Source organism: Acartia tonsa, chromosome 8 (assembly GCF_053477335.1).
Source record: "Acartia tonsa isolate MP-2025a chromosome 8, ASM5347733v1, whole genome shotgun sequence".
In the NCBI taxonomy this organism is placed as follows: Eukaryota; Metazoa; Arthropoda; class Copepoda; order Calanoida; family Acartiidae; genus Acartia; species Acartia tonsa.
This window is the reverse complement of record NC_137267.1, coordinates 11252879-11277128: the sequence shown is the minus strand read 5'-3', so window position 1 is coordinate 11277128 and position 24250 is coordinate 11252879. Positions and strand designations below refer to the sequence as shown.

Below are 24250 nucleotides of genomic sequence, written 5' to 3'. Positions count from 1 at the left end.
CCACCGGATTCGAATGAATACGAGAAATATGGTTATTTAACTCTTAATTCTAATATTTTAAATGCAATGTACTAATTAACAATATTTAATAATTCTTATTAAATTTAAATAAGTATGTTACAACATAATTTTCTTGAGTAATATAGAAATTTTAAAAGAATTATTATGTTCACAAAATTATATCTATCTATTTATCTATCTATCTATCTATCTATCTATCTATCTATCTATCTATCTATCTATCTATCTATCTATCTATCTATCTATCTATCTATCTATCTATCTATCTATCTATCTATCTATCTATCTATCTATCTATCTATCTATCTATCTATCTATCTATCTATCTATCTATCTATCTATCTATCTATCTATCTATCTATCTATCTATCTATCTATCTATCTATCTATCTATCTATCTATCTATCTATCTATCTATCTATCTATCTATCTATCTATCTATCTATCTATCTATCTATCTATCTATCTATCTATCTATCTATCTATCTATCTATCTATCTATCTATCTATCTATCTATCTATCTATCTATCTATCTATTTATCTATCTATCTATCTATCTATCTATCTATCTATCTATCTATCTATCTATCTATCTATCTATCTATCTATCTATCTATCTATCTATCTATCTATCTATCTATCTATCTATCTATCTATCTATCTATCTATCTATCTATATATCTATCTATCTATCTATCTATCTATCTATCTATCTATATATCTATCTATATATCTATCTATCTATCTATCTATCTATCTATCTATCTATCTATCTATCTATCTATCTATCTATCTATCTATCTATCTATCTATCTATCTATCTATCTATCTATCTATCTATCTATCTATCTATCTATCTATCTATCTATCTATCTATCTATCTATCTATCTATCTATCTATTTATCTATTTATCTATCTATCTATCTATCTATCTATCTATCTATCTATCTATCTATCTATCTATATATCTATCTATGTAGATACTCTGGTAATAGTACAGTAGGCAAGATGTCAACCATCTCTAGTGATTTGTTTAAAAGATCAGATGAGCTGAGAAGGTCCCTATCTCTGAAACCCTACAATACTAATATCAATAACACCAAAGGTAATTTTTTCATTATAATTGGTGCTATTCAATAATGCTGTAATGTCCGTTTGTCTGTACTTCCATAATATATACATATGAATGGTAATTCTGGCATGAAGATTCCTGTAACAAATAATAAAGTTATCTTCAAAGCGTAGCACCTCTACAATAACATAGTTTCTATTTACCGTAGAGCCCCCATGTCCATTTAAAATTTATAGATTGAATAAAAATGTAGATTTTTCCTATAACTAATATTGTCCAAATATCTGCCTCCCTCTTCCCCTTCTACTTTAGACATCTGTGCCAAAGCGAGCAAGAAAACAGAATAAGGTATGACCAACAAGCGAAATAAATCTAAAATAATATTTGGTTAATTCTACCTTGTGTTGATTCCCAACGACAGCTGAAAATCACGTATAGGTTTCGTGATTTATTCCCGAATTAATTTCGTTGTTTGTATAAGAAAAAAAACATACAGATTCTTCGAATCCATATAACCTAATCTAAAGACGCTTTATAATAATTAAAGTAATTTTGACACTTTTAAAAATATTTTTTTTATATCTACAAAATCAATTAATATCTCTAGATCTTTGAATTTTAGGCCAGCCTCTGCAGCTGAGCACACTACCGCGAGATTATTCCAGCGGCCCTGGCAGCCAGAAAAACAGCTCCGGCTCATTGAAAAATGGATCTGGCTCAAATTGGAGTAGTAACTCAAACACACTTGGAGGAACTTATACTTAATTTCAATTTTTGTAGCAAGTCCACTCACATTAGGGCGGGTCGATTTGCATGTTTTTTTTGGGGATTTTCACATTAGTACACATTGGCAAGGGTTACTGGGCCTATATAAAACCCTTTGAAACTTTAAAAACTTCTTTCAAGTTTCACAGGGTTTTATATTGGCCCAGTAACCCTTGCCAATGTCTACTAATGTGAAATTCCAAAATCGACCCACCCTACTTAACATATCCTAAAAGTCGATTGGTTGATTTTTATCTTGTTCTAAATGTAACGTAACATTTCTTATAATTCTGCTAGTACTATTAGCAGTGCAATTACTCTATATCTTGTCTATATCATCCTTCTTAATTGACAAATTTCAAATTTAAAGAAAAATAGTTTTGAATTTGAATGCAATTGTTTTCATGGTTGTAAAAAAGCTTAATTGATTTATTAATCTTCATTTTCTAGGGATGTAAAAATCGCGGAAAATAAATTTGATGTCATTTACAACATTTTTTTAACAGTTTTTTTTGTGACACCTTATAAGCATGAAGAAATTTTAAGAAAGTCAATTATTGAACTTTATGTTGTAATTAACGGGAGGTTATGTCTGTTAACACATTCGTTCCTGTTCATGAGCCAAAGCATCCTATTCTAAGTATATGTATGAACAGGACGGTCTGGAGGATCATCCAGCTCCTGGTTCAGACCTTCAGATGAGGATTTAGTCAGCTACAGCCTGGATGGGTAAGGTTTTAATAATTTTTAATTTCTTATCACAAAAACACTCTAATCGAACATATAATATAACTACCTAGTTGATTGGCTGGTTGTCTATTATCTAATGGAAAAGGCGCCATAGTCTTTTAGGGTAAAATGATTGTACGGCCCGGAGAAAATTGATCAGCCGGGAGGCAACGCCATTTTCATGTTAGTATAAACAGGTTCTGGCATGCCCAAAAATCCGCGCGGCTAAGTGTGGCTGTATAAGTTGCCTCACTAAAATCAGTGAGGCTCGCTAAAAATTAGGTGGGGATAATTTTGATTCACTGCGAGCCTCACTGATTTTAGTGAGCCAGTGAGCCAAAAAAGTTATGTAAGAATTATTAATTATGATTTAAGGGATGGAGAGGTGAATTATGGGTATGAGACAAATGGAAATGATCGCAATACTATGTCAAGACAAAGGTAACATGTGTATGTCTATCTTTCTATTTATATGTCTGTTTGTCTGTACGTTTGTCTTTCCATTTGTATGTCCAATCCATATGTATGTCCATCTGTCTGTCCATCTGACTGTCTATATACATGCTCATCTGTCTGTCAATATATGTGCCAATGTGTCTGTCCATCTGTCAGTTTATCTGTCTGTATATCTGTCTGTTTATCTGTCTGTCCATCTTTTTGTCCATTTGTTTGTCCACCTGTATGTTGATGTATTTGTCTGTCTAATAAGAATCATCTATCTAGTAGACATTCTCTCTGCCATTCTGTCCATTTGTCAATAGAATTTTACTCATATATATTTATCCTTTATATCCCTTTGTTTAATTGTCTGTTTTTCTGTCCCTCTCTCCATATTTTTTTGGATATTTTATAGATATTTTTAAAGCGTTTTTCTATAATTAGGGTCGGTCCGTCCGCCAGTCAGTAACGTTTATCTCTTTTCGTTAACTTAAGCATGTTAGAATTGACTTATCGATTTCAAACTTTGCATGGTGATCAATGTAGTAGTTAGGTAAGATTTTAAAAGCATAGCAACTCTACAATCGTTACTAGAATGTCTTGGCGTTCATTTTAATTCCATTGCTTTTTAACTTTTCAACAGCAAATTTTTATGTAATAAGATTATTAGATTAATATGATGTTTTTATTAAATTATTTAATTAAATCCTAGGACATCAATGCACAATCTTATAAGCAAAGCATCTCTATAATCAAGTCGTAAAAATGTAAGTATGTCCTTAAACATTATCCCGTATTTAAGTATTTTCAATAGATTTACAATTTTGTTTCGACCCTTATACATTTATATTCTGATTATTCAGTTCTAAAACTCTGCAAGTATTGATGTTCGTTTGTCCTACCGTTTCAGAGCTTTGCCTTTATGTATGTTGTCCTCCTTGTTGAATAATATTTGTATGTTATAAAAACGTGCTATATAGTTTGTTTCTTATTAACTTATTAAACATAAAGAAACTTCCAACTTTGCTCACATGAAAACTTTTACGGATGTAAATTAATAAACAGACATTTATTTTTAAACTTTTAAATTTGTACCAGTAAACAAGGAATAGAACATTCTTAAAGCAAATCTAAATTGTCTAGATTGAAACAAAGAAAATTATCACCAAGACTCAAAAACTAACTTTTATATCGATTGGATAATTCTTTAATTCCTAAAAGTTTTTCTCTATTAAATGTTGGCCATAAATATAGCCTTTTGAATACTGGCTCTTATTCGTTAACTACTCCACGTTAATGTTTATAGCCTACCGGGGCAATCCATAGATTGTTAGTGTAGTACGACCTCACTTGTAGAATAGCTTCGCTCCTTAGCTCTAACCCTATTTTCTGTTTATTCACCTCCCCACTGGGGGCGGAGCCATTGTGTAGATATCAATTAATTATTTTGTACAGCTGTGTAGCTAATTGTTAATTTTAATCTTTTATTATGTTCCTGGATGGGGCAAGCTTTATTTTGAGTATGCTTTATTTAGTACTTCAATTACATTTGCTTATCTCTATACCTAATCCATGTATTATCTTATATTGTTGTAAATAATTAGTAATCTGACTGCTTTCATAAAATAAACATCTTAACTGAATCCTGTTTTGGTTCATGGTAATAATCAGATCAGCGAAGCTGATCTATAAATAGTGAAGGTTCGTCCGTCTGTCTGCATCGCTCGTTGTTACGAACCCCCGAGGCTAGAAACGGGGCCACATTCCCACATTAGCACCAACAAATCAAACCTCAAAATAAAAAAAAATACTCTACAAAAAAACACAGGCTCCCTTATAAAAGACAACTGAATCGGACACGTAAATATCCTACCTCTTTTATATGAGAATTCATTTTTTCAGAAGCTTTCCAGATTTGCGAAAATTTTCTGATGCCTTGGACCGAAAGAAATCTAACACTGGCGACTCTCCTAGCAAAACTATTGTCAAAATTGAGGATAAAAGGTAAGAATAGTTATTTCTCGCCTCGTATTATAAAAAGGTTTCCGCGGATATAGAATGTACAATTATAAGATTAAAACCAGTTTTTTAGCCCCGAGGTGCCGAAGGAACCGGTTTTTAGCCAAAATGACAAATCAAATATAGCATCGAATTACAGACAATTTTCTACGAATATGAATATAGAAATCAAAAATTTTAAACCAGTTTTTTTTAACTCGGGCCTTTGGCATTTTGGGGTTAACAAAACAGATGTTAATCTTATAATTTTTAATTTTAATATCCAAGGAAAGCTGTCTAAAAAACAATGCGATAAATAACTATGCCAAAACCTAGGGTCCCTTAGACCTCAGTACCAACCCCCTCATCCCCCTACTATTTTAGCTTCTGATAGTGCTAGATATTGGTTTCCATTTTTAATAAGGACCAATAGATTACCCCTTTTAATCTAACATTCTTGTGATTTTTACTTTTAATAACTGATGATTGCAAAAATTCTCCACTTTCTTATTTTCGCTTTAATTGAACTTGATTAATAATCGTTTTTATTTAAATGCACTAACAATTGTAAAAAAATTGAGGGGAAAAATAGTTAATATTCTGCATAGTTAAAATAAAAATAAACTAGAATGAATACATTCAATAATAACAAAGACTTTTTGGTTGGTGAAAAATTTTGTTTTGGGATTATCTTCTAAGATACTGTATAATTTACTTTGCCTCTCTCAGTTCGTCAGCCCTTACGCTCTATGCTAGAAATGTGATTTTCTCTGCTGCTGTTCAAGACAGACAGCTTTTTTTCGTGAAGATTCCCTATTTAAATAAAAATCCATTATATAGTTTACTCGGTCCGTCAATATTTCAGTCATGTTGTTAAAATATACAAACTACAACAAATGAAAAAGAAATATTAATGACTTTGTGATTTTAATTAATTTATGCATGATTTATGACATACTTTAACCCACTTCGAGTTCGAGTTTCTATCCATAATACTTTGTGCTTCGCTACTTATAGATGTTGTCATCCTTGTTTCTTTCTATTCAACCGACTAACAGAAAACTATGAGTTGTAAAGAAAGTTTGCTTTCAATAAAGATGAAATTTATTTGCATGAAAAGATAAAACAATTGTATTTTTATTTCTTTGATGCATTTTAACTCAGACAGGGAGGGGGCATTGGAATTTTAATTAAACTGACTTTCTTCTTTAAGTGAAAACATAGACAAAATTCACACGCAAGAATTAAAGGATCAACTTATTTTTACAGTATAGCTTCGAAGCAGAAAAATCATGTATAGCATCGTATTACAGACAATTTTTTTATGAATATTAAAATAAAAATCCTAAAATTCAACTAGGGGCTAACAAACCTGCTTTTAATCTTTTTTTATTCCTATATCCACGGAAAGCTGTCTATAATACAATGCGATAAAAAATAAGTATAATTATTTTATTTTATTTTGCTACGATCTAATAGAACTTTATCTCAAAAGCAATTTTTTCCATACTCAAGGACACAAATAGTTGATTTTGGTTTAAGAGGGGTGTAACGTAACAATTCGTTAGGAGAGTGTCAATATTTTGGGATGGCAAAACCCTGTGCACGTCAGTGTTTTATAGGGAAGGACTATTTCTAGAAATAGTTACCTTTTTATGAATACCCTCTTTTTCTAGATTCTTATTTTGTGATGTAAACATAGGACTAGAAAAAGATGGGTTAATTGGAGCCATGGAATTTGGGATGTTTTGGGATGGAATATGGTAAGGAGTGCTTACCATTTCACTAAAACAATCATAATTGGAGCGCTAATAAAATAAAGGGGTATAAATAGAGAGTATTTTTAACTTTTTCTTTCTCCAATGAAACTTTGAATACATTGGGTAAATATTCTTTTCGGGGTAAAATTGCCCTATACCTTACATAACGTATTTTTATATGTTTTTTAAAGTTTATTTTACCTATGTTCAAGTAAGCCAAACAGCAAAAAAGTCAAACTTTTTGGTTATATTAAATTTAGCTCAGAGTGTAAACCTTATTTTTGTCTTTGGCTAAATCTTTTTTTAACCTATTTATATGCACATTACTCTGGTATAAGGGTAGCCTAGAGCTAAATAAACATACACACAAAAACTCCTTTTAAGGAAATATATAATATACAACAAAAAAACACATATAAGATAGATTTTTTAGATAAATAATATATTGAATGTCGATATGTTTTAAAAGTCTAGTGGTTTCGACCCTAGCCTTTTTTTCTATTAATGGGTGTATCATATATTATTATTTATATCAAACTTTAGAAAAAAATACATATTTCTTGCATTTTTTTTAACCCTCTTCTATATATTGGCTAAAAAGGGGTTACTTCACCCAAGGACGTCCAAGGGGTCCAAGTGGTGATTACCCCCCCCCCCCAAAAAAAAAAAAACGAATTTGGGGGTGCCTTTTAAAGTTTTCCTCTACCCTGGTGGTTCCGTAGGCACCCCCAACCATTTAGGAGGGGGTATTTACCCCCCCAAACTTCACCCTCCCTGGATAATTCTTTAAAATTCTTCACCATTAATTATCAATCAAAATTGTTGTTATCTGATTAATGATTATTGATACGATATTTTCATACATAACTTATTAAAAAAATTGTTAATTACATTTAAATGTGAGGATTTCATAAATAATTCAAACCTTTACTTAAAATAATAATTCAAATTTTAGTAAGAAAAACACAAACGAAAATATACAGATTTTAAATAAAACAAAAATCGTGTCTATAAAATTGTAGGTTACAAATTAAAAATGAGCGTACTTACTCTTGTGCTGAAATTATTATAGAGTAGTTACGCCTTTAAATACTGAGTGAAAAATTAAAAAGAAAATTGTTTTTACAGAAGCCTCGCTTTTGAAAAGACTAACACCTACTAAAAAATGGAACAAAAAAACGAAAGAGAAATAGATACAAACTTCATTTTTAAAGAAAAAAGAATTGAAGTCTCAAATATAATTATATAAAAGGCTTAAAAAAAAGAAGCTAGTAAAAGTGGCAGACTCAGATTATGACGTCAAAAAATTAACAAATGAGAGGCCACTATAAATTTTACCATTGTTCAATTACATTGTATACTGGCCTCTTATTGGTTAATTTTTTTTACGCCATAGTCTGAGTCAGCCACTTTTACTAGCTTCTAAAGAAAATATATGGAAAAAAAGGTTTTCCTTCAGAGGGAAAATACATTCAACATTTAAATGTAGAGAATAGGGCTCGGCAACATCTCATTTTTATGGCGAATTGGCTGCGGCTGAAAATTAATGAAAAAAAACGGGGTTGCCTGGCTGTCTCTTCATATTTTAAAAGGAAATCTCAGCTGCTGATTATTGATGCAAATCAAGCTGCGATTGTGTGGATTTTAGCTGCAGCATAAAGTCAAAAAAAACAGTTGGGGCTCTTTAACGCATTTGAGCCCCGCTTGAAATATTTCAGGCCTAATATTATCAATGTAATTGCACAGTGAATTTATATTCACTATTGAACATACTGGAATGTCTCTTTAAAATAGACTGCAAGTACTCAACTTAAATAGAAAAGAAAATTAACAAGGAATGCAAAATTCACAAAAGCGAAGCTCATCAAATAAGACATTCGGAAAAACGTAAACAAATGACGTAAGAGACTATTCTACCATGCTTAAATTTGAAATTATAGAAATGTTTTTTTTCAACATTATTCCTTATCTTCTAAAGATTCTCAAAAAAATGCTAACAGATTTATATTCAAAATAAAAAAACCTTGGTTTTATTTTCTGGTAATGACTGTATAGTTGCTTCGCTCTTAAACTTGTACCTTATAGTAAAAGGAATCACCGTGGAAATTTTGGAATACATAAGACTATTCAGAAAATGAACGGACTGACAGTAAATAGAAAATCTTGAGTATTTAAAATAAGATGAAATAGATGCGGGAAAATAAAAATATATAAAAAGAATAAGAATGCATGCAGCATTCTACCTTTTAAACATCAAAGACTGGACAAAATGATTATTTACGAAAAGCAAAGCTACTCTACTCTACTGGAGAAATATGTTCGTCAAGTTTGAGTCTTTCATTAGCAGTTTTGACTAAGTGGAAAGCAAGGTTTTATTTTATGTTATTATTGTTAGCGATCTTATTTTTGGTCAAATTATTTGGAGCTATTTTGTGATTGTACTCAGTTTGGATTCTTTAAATAATGAACTTATTATACAGCTTTCTATACCTTGATAAGGAATAGAAATTCAGATATAATTTTGAATAAGATAAAACATTGATTTATCTGAGATTTAACGGTGATTGAAAAGCAGCAACCAATCACCGAATTGGGCTGTTGAGGATTTAGTCACCCTAGCTCCTTTATACTTATTCCTGTACATTATTTTGAACAAGAATGACAACTTTCTTAAGTAGTTAAGCACAAAACAAATCATGGAGCATTTATAGAGTGGTCTTAAAAAATTAAATAATGTAATTAGAAAAGAAAATAACGAAACTTTCTTAAAAATCCATTACACGTCTTTTGTAGCATCGTCGACCGACCGACGAACAGAGTAAGTTGTATGCTGGTTGCTCTTTGGTAATGGAAATATCATAAAACAGCAGTCTTTCTATAGTAGCCTAGCGTTACGGACGGGCAGACTGACGGACAGACTGAAACAAGATGAGCTGTAGAGTAGTTTAGCTCCTAAAAGTTCTCTAAAATGCAGACCAACCCATAACAATATTCGCCATGATATTTGAAGCGAATAACTTATCTGAACTGACACCTTCAACTGTTTTAAATTAGGATTCATTTTAGAGTTACAGTTACATTGTCTTCCTAAAACTTTTTAAAAACAACCAAAATAGATACTTGTTGGCAGGTGTTGGTTCATAAATCACTTTCTAGTGTATTTAAGGAATCTTTATATTTATAAATGTATTTCAATTATAGTATTTAAATTATTAACTACTATTGTATTTATTTAATTGCAAAATTACACAACTAACAATGACGTAGCGAAGGACACACGAACGCACCATATTATAATGTAGCTGGGCTTCAAGCAATTAATTAATAAATCTGATAGCTATAATGAAAGAAGAACCTTGAATTTTTAATACATCTAATTAGCACTAATCAAATAATATGGCAGCCATTTCTTAGAATAATAAGTATAGAATGAGTGGAGTGTTTTTATAGAATGATATAGAATTTTTAGTACAACTTTATTGAACCCCGTCAAAGTGTGAATTTTCGACATTTATAACGGGTAATCTATATTATGCTACTAGGCAAAATAGCTTAAAACCAACCAATTACAATGATACAACTACTTGAGTTTAGAGTTTCCTATCTAAAGTAATCTATGAGTATGTATTAAAAAGTCAATACCAGCAACACTTTAGAACTACCTGTCAATCTATCTAATTTAGTCTATTATTTTTGGTTCAGTAGGCTATTATCTACAAGTAATCTACATATATTTTATTTTATTTATTAATCCATGGTTATATTTATGAAAGTAAAAACTCAATGCTCCAATGCTACACATCTATCCCTCTATTTTAATCTTTATTTTGAAATGCTACTTTAGAAACCCTTATATCATTACGCATAGTTCTTCCTGTTTATTCATCTATAGTTTATAGTTCTGTGAGCTTTAGTAAAGAAAGTCGTTGCCTAGAATTTTAAAGGAAGATACATTCTATGGTTTATCAACCCAACTGCAGAATAAGCTACCTGTCTATCCATTCACATAAAGTATTCTATGTTTATTTTTTTAGGAAATCTGTGCCTTCAACGCTACAAAGAGGCCCTGGAAGATTTTCATTAAAGCACAAATCAGGTAAGAAAGACCGATCAACCTATTTTTCTAGTTGTAGCGGACACAATAAAAACTGTCCCGAATTTGTATTAATTTTGAGGAACACGACTCCAGTTACGTCATATTTTTCTTTCCCGAAAAAGGGAAGGGGTAAAGAAAAAAAAGGGAAGGGGGGAAGAAAAAAGAGATGGGAGAAAAGGGGGTTTTCCCCATCTCTTTTGAAGAGATTTTCTTCCCCCCTTCCCTTTTTCGGGAAAGAAAAATATGACGTCACTGGAGTCGTGTTCCTCAAAATTAATACAAATTCGGGACAGTTTTTATTGTGTCTTGTAGCGCTGTGGTACAAATATACAAATGTTGCGCCTAGTGGTTCATTATTCAAGGGAGATGACACAAAACTTAAAAAAAACATCCAATGACTTAAATTTGTGAATAAAGTAGCCTAAAACTATCAATCCCGAGAAAGACCTTTATGAATATTCCACAAAAGAATGGAGCGAAATCTTAATGAACAAAGTCAATGAAAGATCATCTACGTTATGTTTAATTTTATTAATTTTTTCATTTCATATGTTATTATTTTGTAAAAATTATATTAAAAGAATTGAGGGAAAAGGGTTAAATAACTGTTTGTTCCAACACTGAGGCCCTGTGACGATTTTCAATTGGGTCTTTGAATATCATCCAATAGCATTGGGAATATTAATACAGACAAGTCCCTACAAAAGAGCGGAAAACAAGCAGACGAAAAAGGTCCCCAACACTGGATTTAGGTAGTTGTCTGGGTTATACAACTATATTTTTAGATATATTTTGTAAAATGCAAATAAATTCCTTCAATAATATTAAAATATTTATTTTGTGTTCTATATTAAGCTAACAAAAGTCAAGAAATATTTTATATATTTTTGAGGGGATATGTGGGGAGGGGATTAATTTATAGGCTATTGCCCTTCCTTCTTCCGACTATCTCTCTTTCTTTCTGATACTATCTAGATTTTACTTGCTGCTTATCTTTTCTTAATTTGCTTTTACATTTTAATTTTTAAAAAATATTTAGTCGTATTATTTGCAAGCAGCTATAGGTGATCAGATCTTATTTATCTTAGATTTATTTTTAAAAGCGAAGCTTTTCTATAATTGAGGTTGGTCCGTCAATCCGTACGTAACGGATAGCTTTTTACCTTAATTTAAACAATAAACATATACAATCTTATTAGGTGTTTTTGCCTATAAATCTGTAGATTTTAAAAATATGATAATTTTTCCAGTTTAACTTCGAATCCGAATAATATCCGCTGGATTAGAAACGGTACTGATCCATTCTGAAAAATCATGTGTAGCAACGCATTAAAAATAATTTTCTACGAATATTGATATAAAAATCATAAACTTAATACCATTTTGTTACCCAAACCTGTGACAAAACTGGTTTTATTCTTATATTTTTCATTTTTAATATATTAAAATAACTGACCTAAAGACAAATTCAAAATATAATGACCTTGCTACTAAAAATGTAAATTAATTATCCCCAAAAGTTATACGGGATATTGGGGTGGCGGTTGGTGGGGCCAGTGTGCAACAATTGATTTGAATTTTAATTTGAAATGAGACCTTATAAGGAACAAGATTTGTGTGTGCCATCATTGACGTATAAATATCACCAGCGCACTAGCAAAAAAACAGGAAAAAGATTTTTTTGTATATAAAAAAATCAAATATTTTAGTATAATCAATATATTATTACTTGGATGTTGCAGCAGATTTTCATGCATTCAGTTAAAGTGATGCTTACAGCTGGCTAGAATAACGAGCACCTTCCCCGATCCACCTACTTTACCTAATCCCCTAATCTGCTATTGGATAAACGAACGGACCAATAAATAAAATCCATATTAGCAAAGTAAATCAACGACAAATTATATCCACATATCCCATATCCATTATTAGTATAAGTATTTTCTATATTAAATTATTATTTCTACCAATTATTGGAATTTTACATTGATATTATAACAATATAAACTCAATTGATTTTTTAATACTTTTCTTGTTGGCAAGTCTGATACGGGTCAGGGAGGGGGGTTGGGACATTAGACTAGAAATCATACTTGTACCCAAAGTTTCAATACATTCTCACACTCGATGGTTTAAAGAACTATTCTTGATTGGTTAAATCAAACTAACAGTGTCCCCACTTTTTATCCATTAACTTAATGGGATATTTTTTACTTCAGGTCTCTTGATATAAAGGAAATTAATGCTCTTATGATGAGTGAATTCCCATCAATTTGTGTTTTGGCGTTATTAATAATTTTAAAAACGAAGCTATTCTATAATTAGAATTGTCCTATCGATTTGAAAATTTGCATGGTGATTCCTGTAGAAGTTAGGTACGATTTAGAAAGCGTAGCAACTCTATAATCATTATCAGAATGTCCATACGTCCATTTTTAAACATGTCGATTTTTCTACTTTTTTAACAACAAATTTTTATGTGATCTAATTATCCGTTTGATCTAATTTTTGGTATATTGATTCCTGGGACAACAAATTACAATATTATACGCGAAGCAACTCTATAATCAAGACCTAAATATGTAAGTATGTCCATAAACATTATCCTGTATCAAGCAGTTTTTCAACAAATTTACTGAAATTTTGCTTCGACTCTTATACTTTTATATTCTGATTATTCAGTTCTGACACTATACAAGTGTCCGTTTGTCCTACCGTTTTAGTGCATCTCTTTTATGGATGTTGTCATCCTTGTTTTAGTTTTGAATTCTAGCTATTTTGATTTTAATACCGTTTTAGTGCATCTTTTTTATGGATGTTGTCATCCTTGTTTTAGTTTTAAATTCTAGCTATTTTGATTTTAGCGATTATACTATCATTTTTTGTCATGCGGAAGTGAATGCACATCTGCAAGATGGATGCTTGAGTAGCTAATTTCAATCATTGAAGGGATACCTTCTTAGAATTTTAATCAGCATTTTTTTCTAGCCTATTAAAATTTGTGCTTTTAAATGAATTACGTGGAACTAAAGCAAAACTTTACCGGATTTTTACATACCTGCCAAAACTTAAAAGTAAAACCTTCTCCGCAAAATCTTCCTAAATTTTTTAATTGAACAACACTGCTTTCTTCAATGTGCATGCAATCTCTTATAGTTTATAAAAATTGAAAAATTCTAAACAATATTTCTAAGAGGATAATACCAAAAAATCTTACTTGTTTGAATACTTTTATATATTTAAAAGTAAGAGTATATGCATTAAGAGATATAAGTTTTCCGGAATTTAAATGTAGGGAGGAGATTTGAAATCTGCATCAAATTTTAAGGATTTTTTATAAAATTCGTTTTTTGTATAATTCTTTATCTAAAAGCGGAAATACAAATTAAGTTAATTAATTTTGGCATCCGTGATTGGTGGATTTAAAAAATCTGCGCTCTGATTGGATGTCGTACATCATTCAACCAATTAGAGTGCAGGTAGTTTAAAATCCACCTATCCTATTGGTCAAAATTAATTAACTTAAAATGTATTTCCGCTTTTAGATAAAGAATTATACAAAAAACGAATTTTATAAAAAATCCTTAAAATTTGATGCAGATTTCAAATCTCCTCCCTACATTAAAATTCCGGAAAACTTATATCTCTTAATATGCATGTAACCAAAAATCTCGCTAGTCACTGAATTGATTTAAATCTACTTTACATAGTTGCTTTATATAGGTCAAGGGGGGGGTTTAAATATCTTATGTGTGGGTAATTCCACCACCCATAAAAAAATTAATTATTAATATTATTCCTCCCCGCCCCATTCTTAATAGTGCCTCTAGAGGCTTATAGCTGCAGGTTAAACATTAATTTAATGGTTTTTAATATCTAATTGCTTTTGAAAATGTTTTTCCTGATTTATTTTCTATCTATGTTATTGTATTAATTGAATTTAATATTTTCTTAATTAAATTGCATCTTATCGCAATTATCATCGAAGAACTTTTACTTTAAAGTAAAGCAGTTACTCTGTAAGTAAGTAACGCTCACCTGATTTATTTATTTATTATATCTAGGGGGGAGGGGACATTGGACTGTTAATTACATTAATCGCAGAAGTTTTCTCACGTTCTCTAATTCGTTGGCAAATATATTTTAGGGACTTTTTAAATATTCTTGATTGTGTTGTACAAACATTTCAACAAATAATTTTAATCCAAAGAAGGGGTATTTTGTTTCTTATAAGAAGGGATGTACATGTTTTAACTAATTCCAATTTCTATGTATATTATCAATCCATCTATGTATAATGTATATAAACTTTCTTATCAATCTATATATCTCTATCCCTCTTTTTCTATTTATCTAACGTGTTTTATTTTTTTTATTTTTTCTAGGAGGTTCAACCTTAACTCCAAGCCTTGGATCCTTAACAGCGACGGCGGGAAACAGCGGCAGTGGTTCCGTTACCGGTAGTGGCGGATCAAGCAACAAACATTTCCTAACGCCAACATTCTCTAGTCTTACTAGATCTCTAAGGTAAAGGATGTAGAATATACGTGGATATTATGACTGGGGAAAACTTGTCGTCAATTTAGCTTGCTAACGTGGAACTCATTAATTGATCAGTTCGTTCATCCAGTAGGAGGGGATGGGGTAAAGGGGTGGAAGGAGGAAAAAAGGAGGGAGATAACATGAAAATCTGGTGTAAGATCCAAGTAGTAAAATATCCATTGTTAAGTGTCACTATTTGGGGGGGATTATAATTTGTTGATAATTTATATCAAGTTTTTGTTTACATAATTATCATACGATATTATAATGATTCAAAGTTATCCTTTATTTATAAACTAGTGAATGCACCCTTAGCAGAAGGTATCAATTTTTAACTGGAAATTATTCATTTTAGTGGATTGAACTTAACGGAAAGCGGAGGTGCGGCCGGAGGCAACAACAAGAAGTACACCTCAACCACGGATATCCTTTATTCTGGCGCCGGACACAGCAGCAGCAGCGGAAACCAAAATATTACTAGGAAGATTTCAGAGCCAAATCTAAGACGACCTTTTGATCAGTCAGGTACAATATATTTTTAAGAGAAAAAAGGTCACTCTACAAGTTTCCCGTGTGCATTTCAAGAAAAATTAGCTATTATAAATCTTGGTCGTCAAAAAGGTTTTTTTCCATTTTACAGAAAAAAGTTATTTTGACTGGCGTAAAAAGGTTTCTCCCAGGGGATGGCATTCTATTACTGTTAATTTTTTTTTACATCCGACGACGGTCTGATTTACTAAACTTTTATGGATGTTGTCCTCCTTGTTTTATATGCAAATTTGTAATTCTTGGTACTATTGAAAATAACCTAATTTGGTCATTATTGTTTGTTTAGGCATGCGCAAGCTATCAGATTCTACCTTACCTGGCGTAAGGAAAACCTATGACAGCCTTCCATCCAGAAAAACTTCTCTACCTGTCCTCTCCAGGAAACTGAGCTCTGAATCCTCTCTGACAGGCAGGCCAACACAGGATACTGCCAGCACTTCCAGGGGTTCTACCTGGACACTTCCTGGCAAGAAGGTATTGATTTATGATAAGCTCAATGGTTGATAGATTGATTGATTAAATGATTATTAAATTAATTGATTGATTGATGAATTAATTAAATGATTAATAGATTAAGCTATTAATAAATTTATTGATAATTTATTGATACTTTGATTGATAATTTTTTGATAAATTGTTTGTTGTTTTTTGTTTGCTTAATTTTTGATGTAATTATTGTTAAATTGATTGATTGATTTTTAAATTCATTGCTAAATTAATTGTTTAATTGATTGCTAAATTTATTGTTTAATTGATTGCTAAATTGATTAATAATTTGATAGATAAATTAATCGATTGATTGTTCAATTGATTGATTGATATATTAATTGATTTAAAAATTGATTGATAGATTAATTGAAAAATTGATTGATAGATTAATTGAAAAAATTATTGATGGATTAATTGAAAAATTTATTAATAGAATAATTGAAAAATTCATTGATTAATTAATAAATTGATTGCTTTAGATGTTGAGCAGTTCAAGCCTAAGTGGTTGGAAGTCAAGTTCTAGTGTGAACAGCGGACAGTCAAGTTCAGGAACGGAATATTAAAATACGGTTTATTTGTAAATATTTAAACGTGATTTTCTTTGCTTCTTTTTAAGATAAATGGTTAACATTTCCTACGATCAATCAGTACTGCTCTTCAATACATGTAATCTTTACATTTTTCTCAATTATTACTAAAGATAGATTGTCAAATTTGCATAGCCACTGAATATCTACTCTACAACTCACTATTTCTTGCCTTTTGCTTAATTTTACCTTCTGCTCAGCTGTTACTTTTCTTTAAAAGCTTTGCTTCTTATGAATGTCGTCATCATTCTTTTTTGTTCATGTAATATTGTATAGAATTAAACATTTCTTTTTTGATAACCGTGAACAATATTACCTGTCTGGTCAGGAACCTCGCAGCGTACTACTGGTGGCTCTTTCTCTCCCTCCAGCATTCTTTCTCAAATGACCAGGAATAATTCCTTATTAAACCAGGGATCTAGGGATAGGACAATAGACCAAAAACAATCTTGCAATTAATTGTAGTTGACAGATTTAGAGGAAGATGGATATACATATTGATTTAAGCGTTTTTGTATTTACAAACAGATCTTCACTGTTAAAGCATAATTGCTAATGTTAATATAGGTTGAATGTATCTATATGTACCTAACCCTTGCAGGATTCTTTATAATCGGTATAGCCTCTTGATTTAAGGAATTTTCAAAAAACAGGAAACTGTCATCCTCATCAAATTTATCTCAGCGAGGTTCCCCCACTTCTCCCCCAAGATTATCTTCGCCTGCTCCGGAGTCTTTGGTAATGTATTTTATTAGTTGCTAGGCTTCTAGAGGCCTCTAGGTGCCCGTGAGGACAGGGGGGTGGATAGATTAGCTTCTTATAGGTCCTGGGAAGATTTAAAATTATTTTGGGGGAGGGTACCACAACCCTCCCAAGAGATTTCGCCCCTTGAAATGAAGTTTCCAACCCACCAAAATGGAAACATTTTTTTATTAACTACAATTGAAAGTGGACCTATCAGTTTAGTGGTTAGCGAGATCTTTCAGTACACACACACAGACAGAGAAACTTTGACTTTGTTATAAGGATAAGAGGTTAAGAATGAATAAAATTTAAATATATGGGTTTTTTATCACGCAACCTTACTATTTAAATAGGTTTAAAAATAGTTGTTATAGGGGAGAGCGGGGGAAGTCAAGGAAAAAAACCTAAACCCACACCAAAGACATTTATAAAACTTCTCTAAAAAGTACATCAATTCGAAGCAGTAATATCTTTAGCTCCATACATAAAAACTTATATTATTTATATATAGATTATATAAATATATTATTTTTATTCATTGTATGCAATTATAAAGTTCATTTAACTAAATAAAAATCTTTATATCAGGCTGATGAACGAGGGTCCGAGCATTCTGGTGGCAGCGCCCGTCCCTCCAGGGAGTGGCCATACTGTTCAATCCTGAAAACTCCAGGAAAAAGGTAAATCCTTTGCAGATTTTTAAGAAAAATAAAGTCGAGATTCAACAAAATAAGTATTTAAACGTGCACACAACTCTTTCATTTCTAAAATACAAAGAACCAATGTGACCCTTATGTACTGACGCACATATCTAAATAATAGAGTAGCTGCTCTGTAAATAATAATAGACAAGTAAAACTTTGAAAACTTTCTCTGAACTGTGGACCAATTACTTTCAAAAGTGTCTAACTCTTAAACATTTTGCAACATTATATGTATAGAAACATAGTTTATATATTTTCTGATATTTCCTGTGAAAATCATTTATATAAATGACTAGAATAAACGTCTATACCAAAATTCTATGTAAGTGATCACTTTTAAGAAAATCTTAATTTGGATGAAGTCTAAACAATAACACAATATCAAGTTTACTTTCGTAAGATTTAATTTTAAATGATGATTTTTATTTCTGATAGTAGCAGAGCTACTCTATAATTCAAAATACATAGTCATTCGTATGTCTGTCCGTTAGTCCGTCAGTCCACAGCTCAAAAATGTCTCTTTATAAAATATTAAAAATACCTTTTTGTATTTATTTCATAGTTTTAGTTGACGGGGGCTCCCAATTACCATTTATTTTATATTTTTTTGTACCTCCCTAATTATCAAAGTTGTCATCCTTGTTTTTATCATGATATAAATCTATTAACGTCTGTATTACATCACCCTAAACTCTTTTGATTTTGTTCAGGGGGGGGGGGGGGTAGCATAATTTTTAGTTGAGCTTCACACACACCCCCCTGGCAAATCCTGTCCACGACACAAGATTTACGTCAATATAAAGTGTGTTACTTTTTTATATGTTTCATCGTTATTTGGCCACAACTCAGTCAAAAATGCTCAAAAAATTTACCTTTTTGACCTAAGATACTCAAATTTATTTCAAAATTATTTCCACCCAATATTATGTTTCTGTATAATCAAATGCATAAATCACTTCAAGAATATCCAATTTAACAGAATCAAACTTGAAAAATGAGAGAAAAGTATAAATAAGTATTTTTATATTGATTTTATGGTATCTGAGCATATAAAAGGTAACACCCAATATTGCCTTTTTTTGTTAATTTTCCTTGAAATATGGAGATATCCCAAAACTGATTGATGGGGCTTGTAAAGGAACTATTTGAGTATCTTAGGTCGAAAAGGGTCTATTTTGTAAGCATTTTTGACTGAGTTGTGGCCAAATAATGATGAAACATATAAAAAAGATTTAGTTGAGGGTTTTAATTAGCCCAAATTGCCTCCTTATATTATATATCCTTTGCAGATAATAACTTTTGTTTTAGGCGGTCTGGTATGAAGCATGTGGAATTCTTAGACAACCTCTCAGAGTCTGACTACGTCGCTAGAGAGTATTAACTACAAAGTCAACTATAGAGAAACTGCGCATCAAAGTCAATTATAGAGTAGATGCACCACATCAGAAGATTATATTCTATGCCAGTTATTTTAGTTTAGTGACATTTTTGGAAACTTTTCGCGCCAAAAAATGTTAGAAATGAGATTATTTAATAAATATTGTGATTATGTTTGATAAGTTTAGTTTGAATGGCAGAAAAATGGAAACTATTAGATAAAATTATTTATGTAAACATTTATCCCAAATAGATTTCCTTACTTGATAGATAGGTAAAACTATTAGTAGATATGTATGTATCTTTAATACAGTTTCATTTAATGTCTAATTTTAAAATTTTTGGCTAAAAAATTGCCAAAAAAAAACAACAAAGGAGAAAGAAAATTGAGGCATGATTTTTTTATAAACTGGTGATTTTAGAACTTAGATTATATGTACTAGAACAGGGTTATGGTATCTGAAGATAATAAAACATTACAGCCAATTATAAATAACACTATTATGTAAGCTTCATATTTGACTACAATTACAGCATGCTATTATGCAACAATGTTGATCTATATAACATTGACCTAAAGGCAATTTTCTTTAGATGCCTTAACCTTGTTCTTTACTTTTTATTTAATTATATTGTTTGCTTTGGATCTAAATGATCTGTTAGATTATTAATTTCATATTCTATTTAGTTCAAACTAGAAATGTATGTATATTTTCTCTCTAACTTTTTCTTCTTAAGAAAATTGTTCATTTAAAAATTGCTTTTTAATCTTTTAAGCCATAAAAAAATTATTTTAACTATTTAAATTTGATATCAATTATTTCTGAACTTCAGTTTTAAACATTAAATTTGTTTTGATAGTTATCATAATGGCTCGGCAGCTGCGCGTCAGCCTCTACTGAGCCTTAAATAAAAAAAACTTTTGGATGCTTTGAAAAATATTTTAAAAAGTATGATTGCCATATTTGGGTCAGGTTTAGACTTTCAGCTGATTTTTTAGAATTGTAAAAGGTTGATTTTCTAAGGCTTTCACGGGGCTGATGCGCGGCTGCCCAGCCCTAGTAATCATTAGTTGCGTACTGACACTGCAGTACAAAGAAAATTTTATAAGTAAAACATTGATAAAACTTCAAAAGTTCACGCGACTTTTAAATATGTAGATGTCAAAAAATAATATCGTCAGTCAGTCAGTAAGAGTCAGTCTCGCACTAGATGTACAGTAGATGCGCTACTAAAATAAATAAACGGTGATTTAACACTACAAAGTACCTTTAGAATATATATGTAAAATATAAATTAATTTTAAAATAATTTTTTTTAAATAATAGAAATTTTTAAATAGCACCTAAATTCACTATAATTAAATATATTCTAATTTCATCGAGTCGAAGATACGAAAAGGAGGTATCTTTACTTAGGATGTATTGCTTATTTGCTTGATAATTAAAGTTTAATTAAAATTGTTTTTGAGACCAATGTTCCCTCCCTCTCTGATTGATACATGATTAACCTTCGTATGTTCGACAATCTATAAATCTATAAATCTATTTATTAATACTAAAAGTATATTCAATAATTTTAAAAACTTTTTTATGAAAAATATAATTAGAATTTATGTGTAAAGAAATATTAATACTTTTTATATGAAATTGATATGTTATAGTATAAGTTTAAGATACTTATCTGTGTTAATTATAAATATTATTAATGAAGCTACTATTTAATTTGATTTGTCTGTAAGACATAGCTCCGTAATGCATTTTTTTTCCCTTTCATCCTCTTTTATTTTTGTACATAACCCATTTACCCACCATGTTCTGTTATCTTGTCTTTATTTCCGTTGCTTGGCTTTGCTATTATTAGATGTAATTGTCCTTGTTTTAGTGCTATGCTACATTTGAAGATTGGGATCTAGTGCAGTTCTCGGTGAAATGTTCCTAATAACGAGTATATTCAAAATCTATAAACTTTAAAGCTGCTGCTAACGGCCAAACGGTGGATTGCATGGATAAAGCTCGAACAGTTTTTTAACCGTATAAAGAAGTCTTACAAATAATCTAGAATAGTCATTACTTAACTATGCACAGTTATCTCGCAGTGCACATGAATGCGCAAAAAAAGACTTATTTTATGCGTTTTTTTCTTAGTGAAGCTTTCCCTGGGCATCAATGGATTTTGTGTGTGCCAGATTAGTTACGGGCTTTCTTATGTCGCGTAAAACGGTCTACGGGCATGTCATGTATGTTCAGCCGTTTGGCAGCTAGCAGCCTTTAAGGTTTGTAGATTTTTAGAGATATTCGTTGCCAGGAACATTTTACCATAAACTGCACTAGATCCAAATGTTGTCATCCTTGTTAGTGTATGAAAGTTATTGAATCATAAACATTTATTTTTGTATGATTAAAATAACATTTTTAGAGAATAAATGTAAAATACAATTCTTTTGTTTTCAAAAGCGAGTCTTTTTTTATAACTAGGGTCGGTCCGTACGTAACGGTTAGCTTTTATCGTTCGTTTAGGCATGTTAAAATTTCCCTTTGTTTTTCAAACTTTATTTGATGATTCCTGAATATAACAGGTACAAAAATTAATTCTTCCCAAAAAGTCTATTGTAAAGTTTTGCCATGTCAAATGGTATTTTTTGGGGGAGATTTGTATGAAATTTTAAATTGCATTGAACCATCCCTACCTTAAAATCAGGGCTCAGCATCCGCGCGTCAGCCGCCTTTATGTCTTTAGGGAAATCAACTTTTGTAAATTTTTAAAAAATCAGCTGGAAGGTTTAACCCTGACCCAAATATGACAATCCTTATTTTTAGAAAAAATTTAAATGCATCCAAACAGGTTTAAATTTGAGGCTTACGTGCGGCACACCTTAAAATTACCTTTGCTTCTTTGTTGTCTAAGGTTTTACTTTAAGAAGCATAATTTAATAGATAGATAGTTTATTATTTATGTTTACAGGTGTTAAACCAACGGGAATTTTGTTGTTAAATGTTAAGACAAACCAGCAAAAGGATGAATAGTACGCGAACTTTGAAGCAAAAAATAATTTGATAAGATATTATGATTGTTAATCTGATTAATGTATTGTAAGAAAAAATTATAGTTATTCAATAGTATTAGCTTCAGTCACATAATCATTCGTTGGAAGGGATCTTGGACAAAGAAGCTTCAGACAAAGTAGCTTCGGACAAAGTAGCTTCGGACAAAGTAGCTTCAGGACAAAGTAGCTTCAGGACATTTACTTAAGAAAAGTAGCTTCCTAAAAAAATAGTAATAAAGCTACTTTGTCCAAGATCCATCTTAAGGGAAAAGACAATGAAGAATAAAAAATTATGGACAATTATTGTGATAAAGAAAAATACTCCTTCTGTTACTTATAGATTTGTTGAAAAGTTTAGATATTGCATATTTTCACCAATTAGTCAAGATTTATTAGAATCTAAAGTCTTTAATACAACAAATTGGAGTGCATTTTTAAAATAAAAGCAGAGTAGGGGGAATGCCTTGGTCTCAAAAAGGCGCAACTCATTTCCATGCACAGTTAGGATCTTCAGACAAAGATCGTGCAATCAAAGGGTTGCTTGTCTGTAATGTACTGTACTACGGGTATGAGGTGAAGGGCCAAGAGATCCTTGAGTTGACAATTTGACTGTTCAGTCCAGCTGCAACTCACCAACACGACATTAACATATAGCGGCAAAAATGATTTACCATCCCTATCCATGGAACTTTTTTTCTTCCATTTTTTTACCATAGATCTTCAGGGATAAGACAGTTTTTACCAACCAATCATGATATAATAAAAGTATCCAAAGCTTTAAGACAACAAATGGGTCAACGTGTTTTAATAATTTTTGGACTAGTGATGCTAAATAATTTGTTTCTCGATAGAAAAAAAACCTAACCAATTACGCCAAATAAGCGCAAATAATTGGAAATGTGGTTCAAATGAACCGCTAGCCTAATTTAGTTTTAGGTCAGCTGAATTTGAGTTTCCGATTGTGTACGTATCACCCTTATCCTATCTCAATATTTACTACTAGCTAAAAAGCTTCAAACTTTAAAAAAATCTAAATTTGAATGTATAAATCACTTTGTATTCACAAATTAACTTACTTAATTAATGTAAGCTGAAAATAGCTTTTGCAATAGTTGGGTTATCTGTTGTACAACTGCGGAAATTAGGGAAAAAATGCTAATACTTTATGGTGAAGTACCAATTCTACAAAAAAGTACTATTCGTTTTGTACTATTTACATATGTATTATTATTATGTTGTAAGAATATCAATAATTATGAATTATTACAGTTACACAGTTAGAGCCACAAACGTTTACTGTTCTTATCACCAAGACTCGAGGGGAATATGTA

The 24250-nt window shown here is 30.9% G+C and overlaps 2 protein-coding genes across 2 annotated transcripts in view; both read left to right on the top strand.

Annotated features, from left to right (window-relative positions):
* Positions 1–1860, top strand: part of LOC145325700 (uncharacterized) — a 159971-nt gene extending 158111 nt beyond the window's left edge. Inside the window, exons 13-14 of the mRNA XM_080168654.1 lie at positions 1004–1128; positions 1718–1860. Of these exons, the coding sequence (XP_080024780.1) occupies positions 1004–1128; positions 1718–1860 (268 nt within the window). The remainder of the gene's footprint in view (positions 1–1003; positions 1129–1717) is intronic.
* A 596-nt stretch (positions 1861–2456) lies between these two features.
* On the top strand, positions 2457–21087 carry LOC145325994 (uncharacterized). Its single transcript, XM_080169054.1, has 12 exons — positions 2457–2589; positions 2965–3030; positions 4930–5031; positions 10820–10881; positions 15267–15408; positions 15779–15948; positions 16259–16446; positions 16941–17014; positions 17381–17443; positions 17705–17786; positions 18381–18472; positions 19805–21087. Exons 2-12 carry the CDS (start codon positions 3017–3019, stop codon positions 19875–19877), a joined length of 1062 nt encoding a protein of 353 aa, XP_080025180.1. The 5' UTR covers positions 2457–2589; positions 2965–3016; the 3' UTR covers positions 19878–21087.
* Positions 21088–24250: the final 3163 nt, after the last annotated feature.

Coding starts and splice junctions, on each gene's coding strand:
- LOC145325994 (XM_080169054.1), top strand. Junction 17,444..17,704: donor CTTTCTCAAATGACCAGGAA/TAATTCCTTATT, acceptor AAAAAACAGGAA/ACTGTCATCCTCATCAAATT. Junction 18,473..19,804: donor CTGAAAACTCCAGGAAAAAG/GTAAATCCTTTG, acceptor CTTTTGTTTTAG/GCGGTCTGGTATGAAGCATG.